At 39.2% G+C, this 19838-nt stretch overlaps 1 protein-coding gene across 2 annotated transcripts in view; it reads right to left on the bottom strand.

The window, feature by feature from the left end:
• Positions 1-19838, bottom strand: part of sall4 (spalt-like transcription factor 4) — a 44240-nt gene that overhangs the window by 6844 nt on the left and 17558 nt on the right. For both annotated transcript variants that reach the window (XM_048608618.1, XM_048608619.1), the window contains exon 2: positions 6637-9255. In XM_048608618.1, the coding sequence (XP_048464575.1) occupies positions 6637-9255 (2619 nt within the window). The remainder of the gene's footprint in view (positions 1-6636; positions 9256-19838) is intronic.

A 19838-nucleotide genomic window follows, 5' to 3' on the forward strand; every position in this document is an offset into this window, starting at 1 on the left:
AACACAGCAGGCCAAGCAGCATCAGAGGAGCAGGAAAGCTGACGTTTTGGGTCTGGACCCTTCTTCAGAAGGTCATGAAGGTTTCTGAAGAAGAGTCCAGACCCAAAACGTCAGCTTTCCTGCACCTCTGATGCTGCTTGGCCTGCTGTGTTCATCCAGCTCTACAACTTGTTATCTCAGATTCTCCAGCATCGGCAGTTCCTACCATCTCCGAAAGCCTTCAAAGGTGTTGTGTGCAATATTAACTTTTATTATTCAACCTACAGCTTTCAAGTAATTTGGACTTGACAGAATTATAAGGATGGAGAATAATATTTTGAGATTGATACCTAAAAGTGAGTGAATGGTTTTCATGTAATTTAGCTTATGATAAAACTATTAAATTAGATTCACCTTACATAGGATTTACCCCCAAAAGAAGATGTACAAGTTATTTAAACACTATTTAAATAACTTCTAAATTCACAGACCAGCCACCATAGGTTATACTTTGGGCTAAATAACGTCATTTTTTTTTGGGGACAATGGAGTTCATTAAAGGTGGGTTCTGACGATTTTAGGCTGTTATGATAGAATAAATCTTCAGATGGCATCCAGGGAGGAGGCTCAAATAGACAATACAAATTCCACTCCAAGAACAGCTCATTAGACTAGCATACCGCATACCAAATACCATACAGGCCGAGTAAAATACCAAAAGATCTCACTGTTCCTTTTTCCCCTCCTGTGGGCATTACAAGTAAGCATTTGCTCCCCATCCCTTAGGTCAGTTAAGAGATAAGCACATTGTGTAAAATGAAGAACAGTGGAATATGTTTAAACTAACATTTAATGCAATATAGAACCAGGTTATACCAGAGGGAGGGAAAAAAAATGGACAACCAAAAGAGATAAAAGGACAGCATAAAACTAAAAGAAAAAGGAAACAGGAGTTACAAAATGCAGAAAGAAAGCACAGATCGTGCCGAAAAAGGAAAGATACAAAGACCAGCAAATGACCACACTGCAGCTTATAAGAACAAAAAAAACATGAAAGGAAACTTGCCAGCAACATCAAAAATCGATAAGAAATTTTATAGTTACATAAAAGGGAAAGCAGGTGTATTGGGAGTAATGTCGGCCCACGAAAGTCTGGAAGTCAAGATATTGTCAGTGACTATGGGGAAATGGCAGGCATACTGAATAATTATTTTGCTTCAGTATTACAGTAGAAAAGGAGGATAGCTTGTCAGAAGAAATTAACAGATCAGGGACAGGGTCTGAATAAACATAAAAGTAAGTAAAAACATCAATAATAGAGGAAATTAATGTACTTAGAAGAATGACAAATTCCCCAGACCTGAACGTTTCCATCAGAAGATGTTAAAGGAAATAGTAGGGGAGCATATTGTAGGTGCTCCAACTATAATCTTTCAGAATTCCCTAGACTTGGGAATCACTCCTCTGGATTGGGAAATCACTCCATTTTTTAAAAAAAGGAGGAAGAGGAAAACCAGGGAATTACAGACCAATTAACCCAACATGTATGCTGGGAAAGGGTCTATAAATCAACAAACAGGGTAACTGAAAACTTCCAAGTTTTCAGTTAAGTAGGGAGGGCCAGCATGGAATTCATGACAGGTAATTCACATCTGACAAACCTGATTTAAATTTTTGAAGTGGTGACTGAGGTAATGGATGGAGAAGGTCTTCAGATGTTGTTTATATCAAACACCTTCTGGAAGGCTATTAAGTCCTACATAGGAGACAGAGTTAACTAACATTAAAACCCACAGAATTGAGGGCAAATTACTGACATGACTGGGAAAAGGAGTGAGTGGCAGGCAGCAGAAAGTAGGGATAATGGCTAGATGCTTAAATTTGCAGGATGTGACTTGTGGTGTCCCACAAGGATCTGTGCTGGGGCCTCAATTATTCACATTATTTATTAACAATTTGGATAATGCCATAGAAAGACGTACATCCAAATTTGCTGATGACACATGACTAGATGAGTGGGTAAAACTGGGGCAGATGGAGATCAAAAAGAAAGTGTGAGGTTATCCATTTTGGACTGAAAACTTAGAGCTTAAAATTCCTAAAGTGTGGAAGCAGGCCATTTGGTCCATCAAGCCCACAGTGACCCTCCTCAGTGCATCCCACCCAGACCCAATCCCTATCCTATCTCTGTAACTCTGCATTTCCCACAACCAATCGACCTGATTTGCGCATCTTTGGACTGTTGGAGGAAACCAGAGCACCCGGAGGAAACCCACCAAGACACGGGAAGAACGTGCAATCTCCACACAGACAGTTGCCTAAGGCTGGAATCTAAACTGGGTCTCTGGTACTGTGAAGCAGCAGTGCTAACCATTTAGCCACTGTGCTGCCCAAAAGATACTTCCTAGATGGCATGACATTAAATACAGTGGATGTCCAAAGAGACTTTGGGATTCAGGTGTATTGACCTTTAAAGTGCCACGAACAGGTGCAGAGAATAATCAAGAAAGCTAATGGAGAGCTATCCTTTATATCCGGAGGACTGGTGTACGAGGATGCAGAAGGTTCAGAAGAATGATACCTGGACTTCAGGGGTTAAGTTATCAAGAGAGGTTCTACAAAATTAGATCCGAATTCTCTAAAATTTAGCATGTTAAAAAGGGATGATATAATTGAAGTCTTCAAGACGTTAACAGGAAAAGACAGGGTAGATATTTCCACTGGTTGGAGATTCTGGAACCAGGGGGCATAGTCTGAGAATTAGGGCCAGGCCACTTAGGAGAGATGTTAAGAAGCACTTCTACACACGAAGGGTGATAGAGGTTTGGAACTCTCTGGCACAAAATGGAAGCCAGTGCTAAATCAATTGTCAAATTTAAATCTGATGGAAGTAAATTTTTTGAGTAAGCAGGGTGTTTTAAAAAAAAAGGAAAAATGGGCCAAAGGCAGGTATATAGAGTTAGGCCACAGATCAACCATTGAGCATGTTCCAAAATTCAAGGAGCTGAATGGCCTACTCTTGTTCTGTGAATATGGAGTCATATCTAGGCTATGCCAGACCTGTCAAGCACAGCCTTTTTCCCAATTTACCCAGATCTTTTAGATAAGATTGTGACAATCATAAAATCCAGCTTCATGGTCACCACGACTGAGATTAGTATTCAATTCTCAATTTAGTTATAAATTCCAACAGCTGACTTAGTTAGTTTTGAATTCATGACCTCAGAACATTAGTGTCAAAATTATTGGTCCAGCAACATTGGTGTTATAACACCATCACCCAACAAAGTGAAAGAGATTTTAAAAAATGCTCCAGGCCAAGCTATGAATCAATGAACTTTCTTTGTGATGGGCTACAAGGTTAACTAATTTACAAGTGAGTTCAGACCTTTTAATAAGAACAAGGTGCACAGTTACTGAGTGGAAGAAAAGAGATGCAGCTCATTTGTAACCCATATCCTGATCATTCGTACATTGGTAAACAAACTAGCTTCTTTCACATACTATCAGTTTCATCTCACAAGAGAATGCTTTTCAAGTATTTTGAAGTCAAAGAATACATACGGCATGTACAAGATCATATTATACAATAAAACTGTTCTGATCTTCTGATTCTGTAATCAGCATTGGTGCATTCCAGATCGTGATGGGCAAAGTTGAAATTTGTAACAGTTAAAAAGGTGATCAAAGAAGCAAAAGTCTGCAAAGTGGTACCATAATGCTGCGGACAGACCAGGCTTGGAAGCAAAGAGAAGATTGTAAGAGGGAGTTATAAACTAAATTGAAATGATTGAAGCTGATTCTGTCCATTTTTAAATAATTGTTACAACTCCAGTTTTCTGAACGAAATTATTTTTATTTGACCTATGTTGCAACATGGTCTGTTAGAAAAAAAAAGTGTACTACTGCTTACATGGAGTGATGCCAGGTGGGCAAAAAATATACTCTGCCTAACAAATCAAGTGCAGACTGATGATAGCTGATCCTAAGATCAGAGTTGTATATCAGGGTGTTGTGCCACCATGAACAGTAATAACGGCACCATAGATATACAAATGTTTTGGATAAGGCACCAAAGCCACAATGGTTGATTTGGACTCTTCTCAAATGAAAATCCAAGCATATTTTCTTATTCTGCATAGCTACAATCATTTCAAATTAGTTTCTGTGAAAAATCTGTTTGCCAATCCTAATCCAGATCAGATTACAATCCCCCAAAGAAAGTTTTCTTGGAAGTGAGTTTGCATTTAGGAAGCATGAAATAAAGTCCATGGAAAGGATGCTAAAGTGATGAATTATTCTTTGTGTCTAGTATCAGAAAGAGAAAAAAAAAAACTGGCCCTGCCTACATTAAACTGATCAGGAAAAGATTCTTTTTTTTTCTAAAGAGTAGTACAAAAAAAAATGTGTGAAATGGTTTCCCTGATTAGTGAATCAGAAACTAGAGAGGACATATTTAAGATTGTATCCTTAAATGATAGATATTAGCAGAATTTTAATGTACTAAGGATTAGAAGACAGATTAGTCATGCCAAAACAGTGATAAGTGTAATATCTAAAATAGAAAATATAAAAATCTGGAGGAAAAACAATTTTTAAGCAAAGGAAAGAATGAAACAGACAAAAGTATGTACAGCTACTGAACCCCATCGAGTGCAATCACTAGTCACAGCATGTGCAAAATAAATTAGCAACATATATTTTAAAAAGCTCAACAAAACTACAATGATCATCAAAAAAAATTCAACTACAAAGACATCTTAGATCATTCATGGAACATCAAAACATATGCCCTGCCAGCTGGAAAGACACAAAAATGCAGGCGCATTGGCTAGATTTCACTCAACTAAGGAGAGGTGACGTCAGCTGTGGCACCCATAGCCTACCAGCTGTCTGGTAGATATAAAGTTGACTCAACGTGCACCAGCAAATCAAACCTCTTGTCTTCCGATTTTGTGGGCTATAGTCTTGGCAGTGGGAAATTTCATAAAAGTACAAAGCCAAGATACACACGTCTTTCTACTATTGCTAAGGCTGGCAAAAAAAAAAGAGTTAAATGCTGTTAATAATTGCACGTACCAACTGAAAGTTAAAATGGTGTAATTCAGAGCAAGACATTTCACTTCTGAGGTTCTTGCTCGATTAATCTCTAATGGATTTGAATCAAGATTCTCTACAATCAGCATGTTAAGTAGGGCTCAATCAGTTCAAATTCTTGTCTATTAATTTCAACTCAAAAAAAAAATCAGCCTAAGGAGGTATCTAATACAGGGAACTAGAAAGCAGTTCTTAAAATCAAGGAACTGCAAACAAAGCACACAGTCAACAGTAACATGACAAAACCATAGTCAGTCAAAAAAAAAAGGGTACTGCTTGTTACTGATAACAATACATTTTACAAACTATTTTATTTCTCAGGTTCAATCTCGGATCCCACAGTTCACCGATTTCTGCTTGCCCAGCAATAGGGGTGCTACAATTGGTTCCAAAGCCTTCGGGATGCTGGCGATCATAGGACACATAGAATGGAGGAATCAGGCTTATGTTCATTATCCAGAAAACCTTGCAAGTTCATCTGCAGATTAGTTGCAGACACAAAAAAAGAAGTCCCATGAATGCTGACCATAACCCCTCAACTTCAATCAGCACACACAAAACTAAAGGAGAAATGCTAAAGGAAAGATCATTGTCATTTTTTTCCTCTACTGTACTAAAAACCTAAAAAGAGTAAATCAATTGTGTGCTGTTTTACTCCATTAAAAGTAGTCAAATAAATGTTTAAATGTATCTAAAGTACTGTCATCTCAAGTCTAAAAAAGGAAAAAATAACACTGCAGTCTAAGTATTGACTACCTGGCTACCCACCACAGAAAAGTCTAAAGACAGACCAAATATGCTGGTTATGAGCTGGCCAATGAGCATCTTACCCAAAGCAAGTCCCAGCTTCTGATTAGGTGCCAGCCAAAGACAAAGACAATCAGTTTAGGTCTACTCTTCAGGGGATCCAATAGCGAGGAGGTAGGGCCTCTCTTTTGCCTCTCATCAGGTAGAGGCAAGATTGAGGGAAGGAGAGGAGATCAGAGGCAAGGGCAGTAGATGGCGTTCAGCAGCAACCCCTTACTTGCCAGATCCTCATCCATGCCTCCGTCACCCACAGATTACATCAGGTAATCAGGGATATAACAAAGTAGAAGCCCTCATGTGACTGTTAATTGACCATTTAAGAGTCTTAACTGGTAGGCAGGTCGAAACTTTCCCAATGGACCTTCTTGTCCAGGACTAAAATAGGTGAGCTGGCAAGAAAGGGATTAGTGTCACTCCACAGCAAACTTGCCCAATCTTTTCTCCTCCTTGCCTCCTCTAGGGAGAGAAAATTCCACCCAGGGATTCACCATAGTTTAAAACACAGTTAAGAAAAAGGATCAGAGCACATTTTTAAAAAAATAAAAAAATCAATTGTCTATACAAATATTCTTTTCTTTAATTTTCAAATAAAAGGCTCTAATTAACTAATAGCATGGTCAATTCTAATGAGCACTCTTATTTCAAGTTAGACCACTTAACTGCATTTAAGAAATTTCAAGTAGAGGCTCAGACAATGGACTGTACCTGGAGTTATTTATAATGTTTACTCTATTAATTTTTTTGCATACTTACTGCAGTCCCCATTAGTAAAAGGTATACTAGGCACTTCTTCCTTAATTTTGCGATTAAAGTTGGCAGATGTTAAATCTAATGCACCATCGTTTGGTAGTTCGGATGTCTCAACAGGCTCAGTTTTTGCTCCTGAATTTTCACAAGGTGTTGGAAATCCTGGTGACTTTGACAGATGACTACCATTGTAGCTATTTGCAGGAGATGAAGCTTGGAACAACACAGATTCTGAAGCACCTGGACTCTGATTATTCTGGTACTCTTGGTCCCCGACTGCGGAAGAATCATTAGTCACACCTTCACTTTCTGGGGAGCCATTCTCACCAGATTTCAAACTGCTCTGACGTTGTAAGTTCACACTGGAATTAATCATTTTCATCTGACTCTCCAAAGCAGCTATATTTGAGAATACTAACAAAGGAGAGTTGGCTGGCAAGTCACTGTAAGGCAAAACCGGTTTTGAATATTCAACTGTAGGCACCTTTGTACCTTTCTCCCCTTCTAACTCAGATTCATCCATATTTTCGTCTGTAAAACTGCTATCAAGTTCAGCATTTTCATCAGCCAATGCTGGCTCTGGATCAGAACCATCGTAATAGCCCTCTGGCAGAGGTGTGTTTGGGATCTGACCTCCCATGTGCATTCTAATGTGCTGCTGAAGAACAACAGCATTGGTGAATCTCTTGTGGCATATAGGACATGAATGCTGCACTCGTAATGGTGGTTTTGCCCTATGTACCCCATAGTGAGTCTTGAGGTTGCCTTTTGTGGAAAAAGCCCTGCCACAAACTTTACATTTGAATGGTCTTTCACCAGTATGAGTACGGTAATGCATTTTGAGTGAACTCTGGCAACTTAATATACGATGACATACAGCACATTCATTTGGGTCAGTGGATGTTTTGTCTATATTTTCTACCAGCTGTTGGAGTTTGAATGTCTCAGATGCTTGGCTATTATCAAGAATGTTACCAAAAGAAAGCTTGGGCTTTGAGGTTTCTGGCATTATAGACGTAGCCAAAGTAGTTGTGCTGCCATTTTCATTGGTAGGCTTAATTTCTAGGTTAGATTCATAGTTGCTGATATTTGATGACATAGAAGCAGTTTCACTCACTGCTGGAGATCGTCTTTGCAGAAACTCACTCACAGGTACCTTTTCTGAAGTATCCTCAAAACTAGATGACAGCTTCATGCCAATTGAATTCGACAATGTTTGCAAGACAGGCTTGGTGTCCACCCAGTTAGCCGAATTGTCAACAGGTATGGACATGCCATAGGGAATTCCACTGCTAGTTGGAACATTGTCCAGATGTTCAGGAACAGGATATGGATTCATTCGGATATGGGGGTACTTCTCCTTGTGGCGCTGGAAATGGACCTTCAGATTGCCTTTGGTTGTAAAACGGTTGCCACAGATGTTGCACTTGTAAGGTCTTTCACCAGTGTGGGAACGGATGTGAATCTGCAGAGCACTGTCATTTCCAAATACTTTGCCACAAAACTTGCATTTGTGTTTGAAAAAGGACTCTTCTGAACTGGCCTTGGTTTCAAACACTGCAACATTTGGAGGCTTGCCTTTCTGATTTCGTGCAGCCGAAGCTGCAGATAGTCCCATCAGCGGGTTGTGGATAGTTGCTGAATTTGGAGACTGAGGTAGCAAGGGGTTTGGAAATCTGGCAGCTGGGCTCGTGAGGTTACCATGTTTAAGCCTGGAGGGGTTTTCAGAGCAAGAAATGGAATCAGGCTTAGAGGTTAATGTAGCTAAAGCACTAGCAGTTTGGAGAGACCCTGACTCAGAGTGATGTAAACCTTTATTAAAATGAGTTGTACCAACAGACGAGTGAGGTAGCTGTACTGGTTTAAAACCATCCATAGTAAAGGTTTGGCTACCAACTTTCTGCCCAATTAAAGCAGCAGCAGCAGAAAGCTGTTGTGACAGGTGAGCCCCTAGTGCTTTAAGGGGGTCTGCAGCTGCAACGATGGAAGGATGAAGAGAATGAGGGGCCATCATTGCCACCTGGATGCGGATTTGCTCAGTTAACTGAATCTGCTGGAGTTGTTGCTGCTGCAAACAGACCAATTGCTCAAGCAAGATAGGAATGACATTGACATTTCCGGTTGCATTTGAATTGCTGGTAGGCACACTGTCGGAAATATGTTGAGTCACTGCCACTTTAGTGTTCTGAATAGTCTCCAATGTGACGTTAGTGTTTGGTATTTTAGATTGGGACACATAGCTCATGTCAGAGGCTGGGTGTAAACTAGTGGCAGCATTTGAGGCACATGATTTTTGAGATTCTACAATATCAACATTCATTTCAGCAGTTCCACTCTGTTCATGCACCTTTTCTTTAGAGCTATCATTGCTTTTTGATTGATCATTCAGTTGGCCATTTGCAAAGTTATCTGGACAAGATTCTGGGCTGTCTTTTGGGGGCATTTCCCTCTCACCTTCATTCATAATCAAAACTGGTGGGTTTTTAGTGCAATTTTTCCTGTGCTCGAGGAACTTGGAGAGATCAAAGAATTCAGCACAACATTTCCTACAGATGTTGGTTTCCTCGGTCCTGCATTTCTTTGCGCTTACTTCCCCATCTCCATCATCCTGACATTCCTCAGAACCTGCAAAAAAAAGGTTAGAAAAGCAGAGTAACTACGTTGTGAAAATGAATATCCATCATACTTTTCCACAGGTGTCCACAATGGAAGGAATTTGCCCATTTAAAATCACCCCAGGAAAGAAATTTGTTAACATGCCAGTTATATCACAAATAGGGTACAAAAACATTACTTGACTGTCAATTTTAATGGATGGAAGAAAAGGTTTTTTTTGCTAGAATTGTATGATACATCAAAAGGGAATTTACAAATACAGCACAAGTTGAGGGGGTAACTATCTATAAATTTTTCACATTAGTCACTTATTTCTATGCAATGATAGGATTTTTGAGCTGTTTCAACCCATCAATTCCAAAGTCAAACCGCAGAGACTTGCCAACATAGAGTCAACTCTTCTCAAAACACTAGTTACTCATGCAGAGTGAGCAGTTATTTACTTATAAACTATCTCCAGTGCCACCTTTGGAGGCATCAACTTCTCTGATCAAGACTGCCACACATTTAACGGTTAAGCAGCTAGAAAAAGGGGAAAAAAACTCACTTGTCCCAATCCTTATCGATTATATTTAAAAGCCTGGTTCTAAAACCATTTCTCTTCCCAGTGCTGCTCCTTGTTCCCACTTTTCTTCTAGATCCCCGACCAGTTAAATTAAAAATTAAAATTAATAAAGGCAATTAAAATGCATTAAAAAGATAATCAAATTGTCAATTAGTTTCAACCTGCTAAATTCTGTAATAAAGTCCAAGCTGTTTTGCAAGAATTCAGCTCCCATTTGCCAACTATAACCAAACAAGCAATTAATACAACTTTACAACAGTCTCCTTTCACTACAATGTCGGAAGACGTCTGTGCAGCTGACATTAATCGTGCCTAATCAGAAGTTGGCAGCAACTCTACCCATACGCACACGTGTGGTACAACCTTCACGCAGCTTGCAACTCTGATCAGCATTCCACTTTCTCTCTCCACTCAGCTTCCTCAGTTGTACTCCCCTGTTCAGTACCACAGTCACTTCTTCCATGGATGCTCCACTCCATACCCCTCTACCTCTACCTCTCCCTCACTCACAGTGCTAAGTTGGAGGGAGGCAGGGAAGTGTACACACCAGCCCTAAGTAGGGCAGTGAACAAGTCACAATGCCAGGATTTGAATTCATTCAAAAAAATAAACAACATTTCATTGCTGTTTATTCTTCACTGCAGGCATCTCTCTGATGCATTGCTCGCAGTGATGACAGCCACTGCTTGGGCACAGACAGCAAGTGTGCCCCTCTGGTCGCGCTACAATATAAGCAAGTGTTCATGACTAGTATAGCTGTACAAAAATGCATTATGACACATCTGATTTAGTGTCAAGTTCTGTTTTGTATAAATAGCTAGCTGTTTCTAGCATTTTAAAAACAGCCCATGGAACATAAAGAAAAACATTTAAAAGAAAAATCTAAAATTCGAGAGAGAGAAAAATTACACAAATGTTTGGAGATAAGTCAGAAATATGTACTGCAAATTCATCATTTTCACTTTATTTCAAAATGACAAAAATATTAAGACAGTGAGAAATACAAAAAAAAAGAAGAAACACAATGACCCAAAGAAATGGAGTGGAGAACAGGAAGTGGTTATATGGCAGATGTAACAGACAATAGGGAAACACTTTGACACCTTCCAGCAAGGGTCATGAATGGTGGCTCAACTGTAGCACCAATATCAGTTGGTCGAGATGAACTAACTTTACACATATAAGATTCTTCCTGATGCTCTGCTCAGCACTGCATTGTCTAATAGCCAAAAAAAGAGAAAGAGATTGTACTTGCAAACTACAATCCCAATTTAAGGGGCACCTATTGAACAAGCTTTCTTTCACAAGTACCCACAAAAAAACTCTGTAACAAGATGCATACTATAAATGTGCAGTGTATCAGATATCAGGAACAAAACTGAAGTTAGCAGGTTCAGTTTGGGTTGTTACAAAGTGGTTATAAATTTTTAAATGCTTTACCTTAAAAGCCATTCCACAAGTTGAGTTTTACAAGGGATGGCTCTGTCTGTTTACAACTGTTAACCACTTGCCTGGAATTTAATGTGAAAGGAAGACAACATGCCTTTAAAATGGAAGAAACTAAAAATTGAAACAACAAACAGATCTACTTAATCACTGCCAGTTAATTCTGTTAGGAAATGCCTGAAGGTATTGTCAGTAACACCAAATAAACACCCAGATGTTTTAATAGTTAAGGTATTTTATCCTCTCTCAATGGGAGATGCCAATACATCTTATAAAAGTTATCTTCTCACCTTTATTTTCTACAAATACCACCCAATGAACAAACCCAGAGTTTTGCTAGTTTAGAACTTTCAGTAGAACCGTAAGTTTTAAAAAGAGAGTGACTAGCCTACTACAAATAGCATCCACAGACACATCAGTCTCGTCTTCCAATGAGAAACATAACATACAATTAATACTGAAGATTGTTTTATGACAGCAAAGCATTCTTAGTCAAAGATCACACATTGGCAATCTGCAATATACTCATCAATGTCCATGGAATTTTACCCTAGAACGGGAGAAATAACAAAGTAACTTTAACCAACTAAGCTCTATAAAGTGTAGTTTGTTACAGACCAAAGTTATCATGTTTTCTTGGGGTTGAGGGCGGGGTGGGGGGGTGCGGTGTGTTGTGGAGGGATGGGAAACTGAAAAAGACAAAAGAAGTTGTTTAAAAAAAAATTTCCCCACTTCCCCCATAGGCATAAAAGTTTCCTTTTGATTTTTTTTTCCTCTTGTAGTAAGTCCAAATGAATTTTTGCAGTGAGGTTTGTAGTAATTTACTGTAGAGGGAGCAGTAGTTACATTATCTCATTGAATTTCAAAACGTTTAGCTACTGAAGTCAAGACAAATCAACTCATACAAATAATCCATGGGCTTTTACTTACTCATACAATTGGGGAAGCAGTTTTGTTCAATCTCAGGGTTAACAAATCAATTATTCAATTGAAATGACAAAATTGTGACATCATCAGGAATGAATCTCACATAGCAGTTAAGTAGATGGCCAGTGGTTTGAATTAGATGGTTGGCCATGGTTTGGGCTGCTCCTTGTGTTCCACTTGTAGAGAAAGTGATCACAAATTCACAGGTTTGTCCAGAGTTTTCATTGAAGGTTGAAATTTTGAACTTCACCACTTGGATCAGTTAGTAGGTTGTGAATTGTAATGTTTGCACTCATGCAATTGCAAAAGACTTAATACTGGAGCTCTATCTGATGTCACCACACAGTCCCTGGAGGTGAATCAATTTGTTGGACTCTGACATGGTCTCCTGATAGAGGCACATAGATCTTATCTATGTCTTGTTAGTAATATGTAACAAACCCAAGAGTTAAATGTAACCTTTTATATAGTTGCTATTATGTATGCTGAAAAACTTATTCTCGGTCCATCCTTCACCACATACTTCTGAACAGCCCCTTGAGATAAGCCTTACGAGGGAGAATTGGTTGCAGTACTCTATCCCAACCACAAGTCACCAGTGGTGAAGTAAGCCTGAAACCTGGATACAATGGTATCAGAAGTGTGCATTACTGGTTAATACTACATTTTTTGAGGAGGTGGTTTTCCCTATAGGCAAAAGTAGGTCCAATATGCACTTGCACAGGAAGGTCACAAGTTGGGTTGGTCTCAGTGTCCCTGAAATAATCCTCAGAAATGGCCATCTACCATATTTGCGTGGCAGTTCCAAGCCAGGGCTCTACTTTTGGGTACACCAGAGCAAGGAAAGCATTGTATAAAAATGTACTGGCTCTGCTGCCCCAGATGTTACCAGCTTACCAGTCCAAAGTTACAGTAAAAACAGAAAGTCAATTCCTGGATTTTATGATATTTGGCATAAGAAATATTCTCTGTAGAGTAAGGCAGAAGAACGGATCTCTTATGCACTTAAGGTTAAAAACAGGTCAGCTCAAACCTGAGCTTGACTTTAAACCTTCCTTTACATCTCCAACAGCTGGAGGAGGTTATAACACAAAAGACATTGCTGCACATTTCCAGTTCAGCAACTTCTTGGTAAGATATTTAACTATAGGGATAAACCTCACATGCCTCTAAATGATCTGTACACTATAAAAAGGAAACATCCACAGAAATTAGAATATCATAACTACCTACATATTTTGCCAAATTCAGTGCGAAAGAAAGAAGAAACCTATAAATACAAAAACAGTTTTTGGGGAAGTGGGATTCTAAGTGTGGAAACTAAAGTAAGTCTACAATACAGCAGAAGGGGCGAGGGTTGGTTGTCAGTCACACAAATTAACTACTTAGAAATGTGGTGGCAGACTCTGTCCAGTCTAAAGAGGTGCAGAGAGAGAAAAAAAAAAATAGGCTTTTCAACTGTGAGTTATCACAGCAAAGCCTGCTAAGACACTGTCATTTGGCCAAAATAGTATAATGTAACCAAACACCTGTACCTTGGTAAGGGAGAAGGGTGGAAGGAAAAGGAGCCATTAATAAAAGTCAGCCCACTCGGAAATGTGCAACCATAGAAGAGGGATGTGATAAAGAAAACCCTACGTACAGTTTAAATTAAAATAACCCATTAAAAGAAAAAAAAATCATTTGAGGGCATTTTATTCTGCAATATTCTTCTGCATATACACATATTCTTTCTGCAAAGATAAGGATTCTACACAAATACTGGAAGAAGATTTGACAATAAAAAAGGTAATGTTTCATGAACTTTAGACTAAATACTGCACTTTGACTTTTCATACTATAAATATCTATGAAGAGGTTATGTCTGCTGAGAAAGTGACTGAATGCTCCTTGAATTTCAGCTTGGTTAGGAAGTTTTGCAACTTTGTGTAACAAAGCTCTGCTCACAACAAACATTCAAACACGACATAGAATCTGAATGGAGAAAAGCCATGGACACATAATTTTATCCAGGCTGGAAATCTGCAACACAACCTCACCCTTTTTCTCCATTTAAAAGGTATCAAAAGGGACTTAAATGCAAATAAAAGAAACCTCTTTAAAAAAAAAAGTTGGAAAATGCCCCCATTATATAAGTCAACCATTGTTTAAAAGATAGAAAAAAAATTGGTGGTTAAAACACTTCAGAAGTTTACGTTTCACAGCAAAGATACTGTCAAATGAAGGGAGGGTAATTTTTTTTTAAAATGAAAAAAGAAGTGACAAAACCAGTGAAGGGTAATCTCAAAAGAAAGAACTGACATCTATATAGTGCCTTTCACAACTTCAAATGAACCAAACCCTTCAGAGGCAGTGAAGTACTTTTGAAATACGATCACTGGTACAGTGTAGGAAATACAAATAGCCACTTTGTATATAATCAAGGTCCCACAACGAGGTAACAGATCAAATAATTGGGTTTTCAAAGCTGCTTAAGAGCTAAAATGTTGGCAGGAGACCCTTGGACAACTCCCCTTCACTTCAAAATTGTGCCAAAGATATTTTACGTCTACCAAAGAGCAAAACTGGGGCTTCAATGTAAATTTTCATGTCACAATGCACTACACCACAATGTAGCACTGAAAGTGCCAGGTTAGTGCCCAGGTCCACTGACTAGAGTTTGGGCAATTTTAGCCAAAGTGAATAGATTCCTGCACGTTTGTTTGGAGAAGATATCCGTGTCTAGTAATTAGGCTTTTTACACAAAGATTCAACAAAATAAAAAGTAATTAGCTTTTATTTGTTAGGAAAAGTTTTGAATAGAAGTCAGTTTCCCCAGTTCAATTTCATCGAAGATGAATTTAACTTTGTATTAGAGCACCAGAGCAGTTATTAAAACGTACAGGTCTGCACTGCAAGTACAAGCAAGTTATTCAAACACAGTTGGCTGGGGCGATGTGAGGGCGAGGGAGAGGGGGAGGACAGGAGAGGAAAAAAAAAGATGGAGGAGGAATTATGGAAGTTCTCCCAATCCAGCTTTCAGCCAACCTGCATCCATGTACACTTCAGACAGACACAGTGCACAGTGATTAGAAGTGATAATCCCTTGTCGATTTCCTTTACTGTGGTGCAGGGATGGCAGCAAACCTCCGCAGACTAGAACTGCTAAAACAGTTATTTCTACATGGCCCCTCAATTTTAAGCTTCAGCTATAATGAACAGAAGCTCTGAAAAAAAGGGAAGAAAAACGCACATCTCCACAGCAATAAGAAAAGCTGTATTCCACTTGTTTTTGTTTTGCGATCATCTTAGCTTAATACAATAATTCGCAGCAATTACAATCCAATTGATTAGACAGCTTCAAAATGAACACAGCCGGGAAACAAATATGGCTAGCTACTTGGCATCTTACTGCTACTCACAATATCAATGTTCACCTTCCCATTCTGAATTGGAAAAAAAGAGGTACAATGCGTTCAGGTTCATTTCATATACATTTTTTAAAAATACACACTGTAGTACAACTCAATTCCCACGTTATGACAATTAGTCTTAGATAGAAAATTGGTGTTTTACTCCAAAATGCATACTTAGCATTTTTTTAATTATAAAACAAAAAATTTATTCATATGGGGAGGTGCAGCAGTGTAAAAGTCTGCAGGTAATGTAATGGACAGTTCCCATCGGTTGGGTACAATGCCCAGTATTCAAATCTGATTTGAACACTATTTCACTCATCAATAGTTAAATGACTGGGATACTTAATAGTCTTCATGCACAACCACATATGCTGGCCAAAACAAGCTGGAAAGAAATTATAGCACTGTCAGACCACCTGGGAAGCAGTTCTAATTCCAGATGTTCAGATTTCTCATAAGCCTCTAATATCATTTAGCTGAACAATTCTTTAGGAAGAGAAACAGATGCCCAGTTACATCACAAGATTCCAGAATCATTAGAGGACCCCATTTACTGTATTACTATTCCAAATGTAACTATTTTCACTAATGTATTTCCTACACTGCAGTAGCGATCATACTTCAAAAACACTCCATGGGCCGAGAAGTATTTGGTTCATTGATATTTCTTTAGTGCCTTTCACAACTTTATTCTTTGAGATTACTCGTCACTCGCCTGTTTAAAAAAAAAATCAATCGAGGGAGATTTTGACTCGTTGTGAATATGTACCTTTACTGTGAAACAGACTTCGGTAATGTTTTATCCAACCAGACACTGTGGTGCTCAGTACTACTGTCACGCTTGAATGGACGGGGTATGATGAGTTATTAATAATCAGATCAATTACACCTTTACCATGAAGAAGTGGGTGTTCTGCAGAATATGCATATAATTTATATTGGAGGTGAAGATTTTCTCAGCTTTTATATTTCACTTGAATGGCAACACTTTGTGGCTAAGTCAGATTCCATTCACAGGTTCTGTAAAATACCAGACAGATCTGCACATATTTTCTATTTTTCTTCTGTTTCTATAATTCTGATTTATAACAAAAAGGAATTATAGAGACTATAGCATGCTCAATGTTCACAGACTATCAATTGTGTACACAGGATTGGTGGAGGGTAGCACACACCAAGATACAGAAAATGGTATAAAGTAGTTGTTAAAATTAAACAAACAAAAAGTGTAGATTTGAAATAGAAATAAAGTTCTGGAGAAACTCAGGGGCTCTACAGCATTTGTAGAGAGAGAAACAATGTCAATGCTGAATCCAATAGGACTCTTCTTTGAAGACAATTAAACTCAAAATGGTAACTGGTTTCTCTCTCCATGGTTGCTGCCAGGACTGCTGAGGTTTTTCAAGTTTAAGGCACATTCACTCCTTACAACTAAAAAAAAAATTAGCAAAGAACTTCACAGAAAAAAAATCCTTCTCTGCGTACATAATTGACTGATTTATTGTTGTCTCATGTAGCAAGATACACAGTGAAAAAAAGTGGTTGTTTTGTGCACAATACAGGCAGATCTTAACATACGAAGTACATCAGGGTTGCATAACACAGAGTGCAGAACAGTGTAACAGCTGCAAAGAACGCGTGGAGAGAATACGAAACGGGAGGGGGAGATCAAAATTAACATTGAGATCCGTTCACAAAGTCTGATAACAGCAGAGAAGAAGCTGTTCTTGAATCTGTTCATATGTGCTTTCAAACTTTGATACCTTCCGAGTATAACCAGCTTGAGAGGGGTCTTTGATTATGTCAGTTGCTTTCCCAAGGCAGCAGGAAGTATAGTTGAAGTCAATGGATAGAAGGCTGGTTTGCATGATGGACTGGGCTGGGTTCACAACACTCTGCAGTTTCTGGCGGTCTTGGAAAGAGCAGTTGTCAAACCATGCTGTGATGCATAGACGGGATGCTTTCTATGGTACATCTATAAAAACTGGCAAGAGTCCTTGTGGACATGCCCAAATTTCCTTCGTCTCCTGTGGAAGTAGAGAGATTGGTGTGCTTTCTTGACCATCACGTCAACAAGAGTGGACCAGGTCAGATGGTTAGTGACCATCACTCCCAAGAACTTGATACTCTCGACCATCTCCACCTCAGCATTATTGATGCAGACAGGGGAGCACCCTCCAGTCTGCTTCCTGAAGTCAATGACCAGCTCCTTTGTTTTGCTGACATTGAAGAGATTGTTGTCTTTACACCGTGCCACTAAGCACTCAATCTCTTTCCTGTATTCTGTCTCTTCAATCGACCTACAATGGTGGTGTCGTCAGCAAACCTGTTAATGGAGTTTGGGTGGAATTTGGCCACACAGTCATGCGTGTATTCGGAGTATAGCAGGGGGCTGAGTACACAACCTTGTAGGGCACCGGTGTTGAGGATTATGGTGGAGGTGGTGTTCTTGCCCATCCTTACTGATTTCAGTTTGTGTGTCAGGAAGTCAAGGATCAATCCAGTTACAGAGGGGGAAGCCGAGGCCTATGGCTCGGAGTTTAGAAATGAGCTTGTTTGGAATTATGGCGCTGAAGAAGGAACTGCAGTCAATAGGTAGGAGCCTGATGTTGATAATCCTCGTTATCCAGATGTTCTAGGGAATAATGAAAGGCTAGGGAGATGGCATCTGCTGTGGATCTGTCGTGCCAGTAAGCAAACTGCAAAGGATCAAGGCCGTTTGGTAGGCTGGAATTGATGTGAGCCATGTCTAACCTCTCGTAGCACTTCATAATTATGGACTTTGTAGCCACTGGGTGGTAGTCATTGAGGCATGCAGCATGATTTTTACACTACATAATGTCCAACAGCTATAAAAATGATCAGTTTTTAAAAAGAAAAACTGAAAGGCAAAATAGCATTCTTTGGATTCTTTCCTACTCATTTAATTTTGTAAATGAGGTCACGGGATGAAAATCCAACCAGAGACAATGGATTTTGTGTGCATGTTGGGCATTTTTTTGCACAGGAGTGATCAGGTAGAAAACATAATACTTATTTACATAGGTAGTAGGAACTGCAGATGCTGGAAAATCTGAGATAACAAGGTGTAGAGCTGGATGAACACAGCAGGCCAAGCAGCATCATAGGAGCAGGAAGGCCGACGTTTCGGGCCTAGACCCTTCATCTACACACTACAGCAGGTAGCATATTAGCTTAACTATCCAATTCCACTTGGTCACTGTATACGAATCAGATTTTGGGATGTGACAAATAATTGTGTAGATATCATTCTCCTGCTTCTCTACAATACTGGACTATGCTTCTAAATACTCCATTGGCTTTAAATTGCTTTGGCACATCCCACAACCAAACAGGTGCACTTTCTTTCTCGTTTCATGGAGCTGGAGAGCAGTCCTAGTTTTGAGAAGGACATATTAAAATATTTCTTCTAATATGCCAGCAATATAAAGTTTGCTTATTTACAACTTTGCTGCTCACATGTTGCATTACATTTTTGGTGGACATAAAGCATAAAGACTGCTTTTGAAGAATTCGCAATGCAGAACCAAATACTGATACACAAAAACTCTGCAAAAGGGCTCAATGACCTTATCCAACACGTAGCAAAAGGTTGTTCTAAATTTTACCATACTCTGTGCAAAGTTGAGGCAGCAACACCACTTGAGATCTAGCTGCAGAGAGAGAGAGAGAGAGAGAGAGAGAGAGAGAGAGAGAGAGAGAGACGGGTTTGGGGGCGAGAGAAAGAGACACATGCACACAGACTGACATGAGAAAATGAAAAGAGATATTGCTACGCAATAGCTCTAACTTGAATTGTACAGATATCACTTAAGAAACAAATAATTGACTTGCCTTTTGCAATAATGTATCAATGCTTATTGTCTTGACTTACAAGAATGAAGTGTTGGAAGGTTCATGGAACTGAACTAGGGAAATGCCCTCAAAAGGTATGGGGAGGAAGATTGGAAGAGAAAATACTACATCCAGAAACAAGAGGACTGTTTTGGGAAAAAAAAACACTTCCCTAATATAAAGAATGGATGTTACACAAATTTATGATGAGTGCAAAAGCTGCAGTTCACAGAATACAGTCAAAATGTGTTCAACAAATTACCCAATTATACTTCAATGGGATCAGAGATAGTAGGAACTGCAGATGCTGGAGAATCCGAGACAACAAGGTGCAGGGCTGGATGAACACAGCAGGCCAAGCAGCATCATAGGAGCAGAGAGGCTGACGTTTCGGGCCTAGA

The sequence above is a fragment of the Rhincodon typus genome, chromosome 19 (genome assembly GCF_021869965.1).
Source record: "Rhincodon typus isolate 14 chromosome 19, sRhiTyp1.1, whole genome shotgun sequence".
NCBI classification, from domain to species: Eukaryota; Metazoa; Chordata; class Chondrichthyes; order Orectolobiformes; family Rhincodontidae; genus Rhincodon; species Rhincodon typus.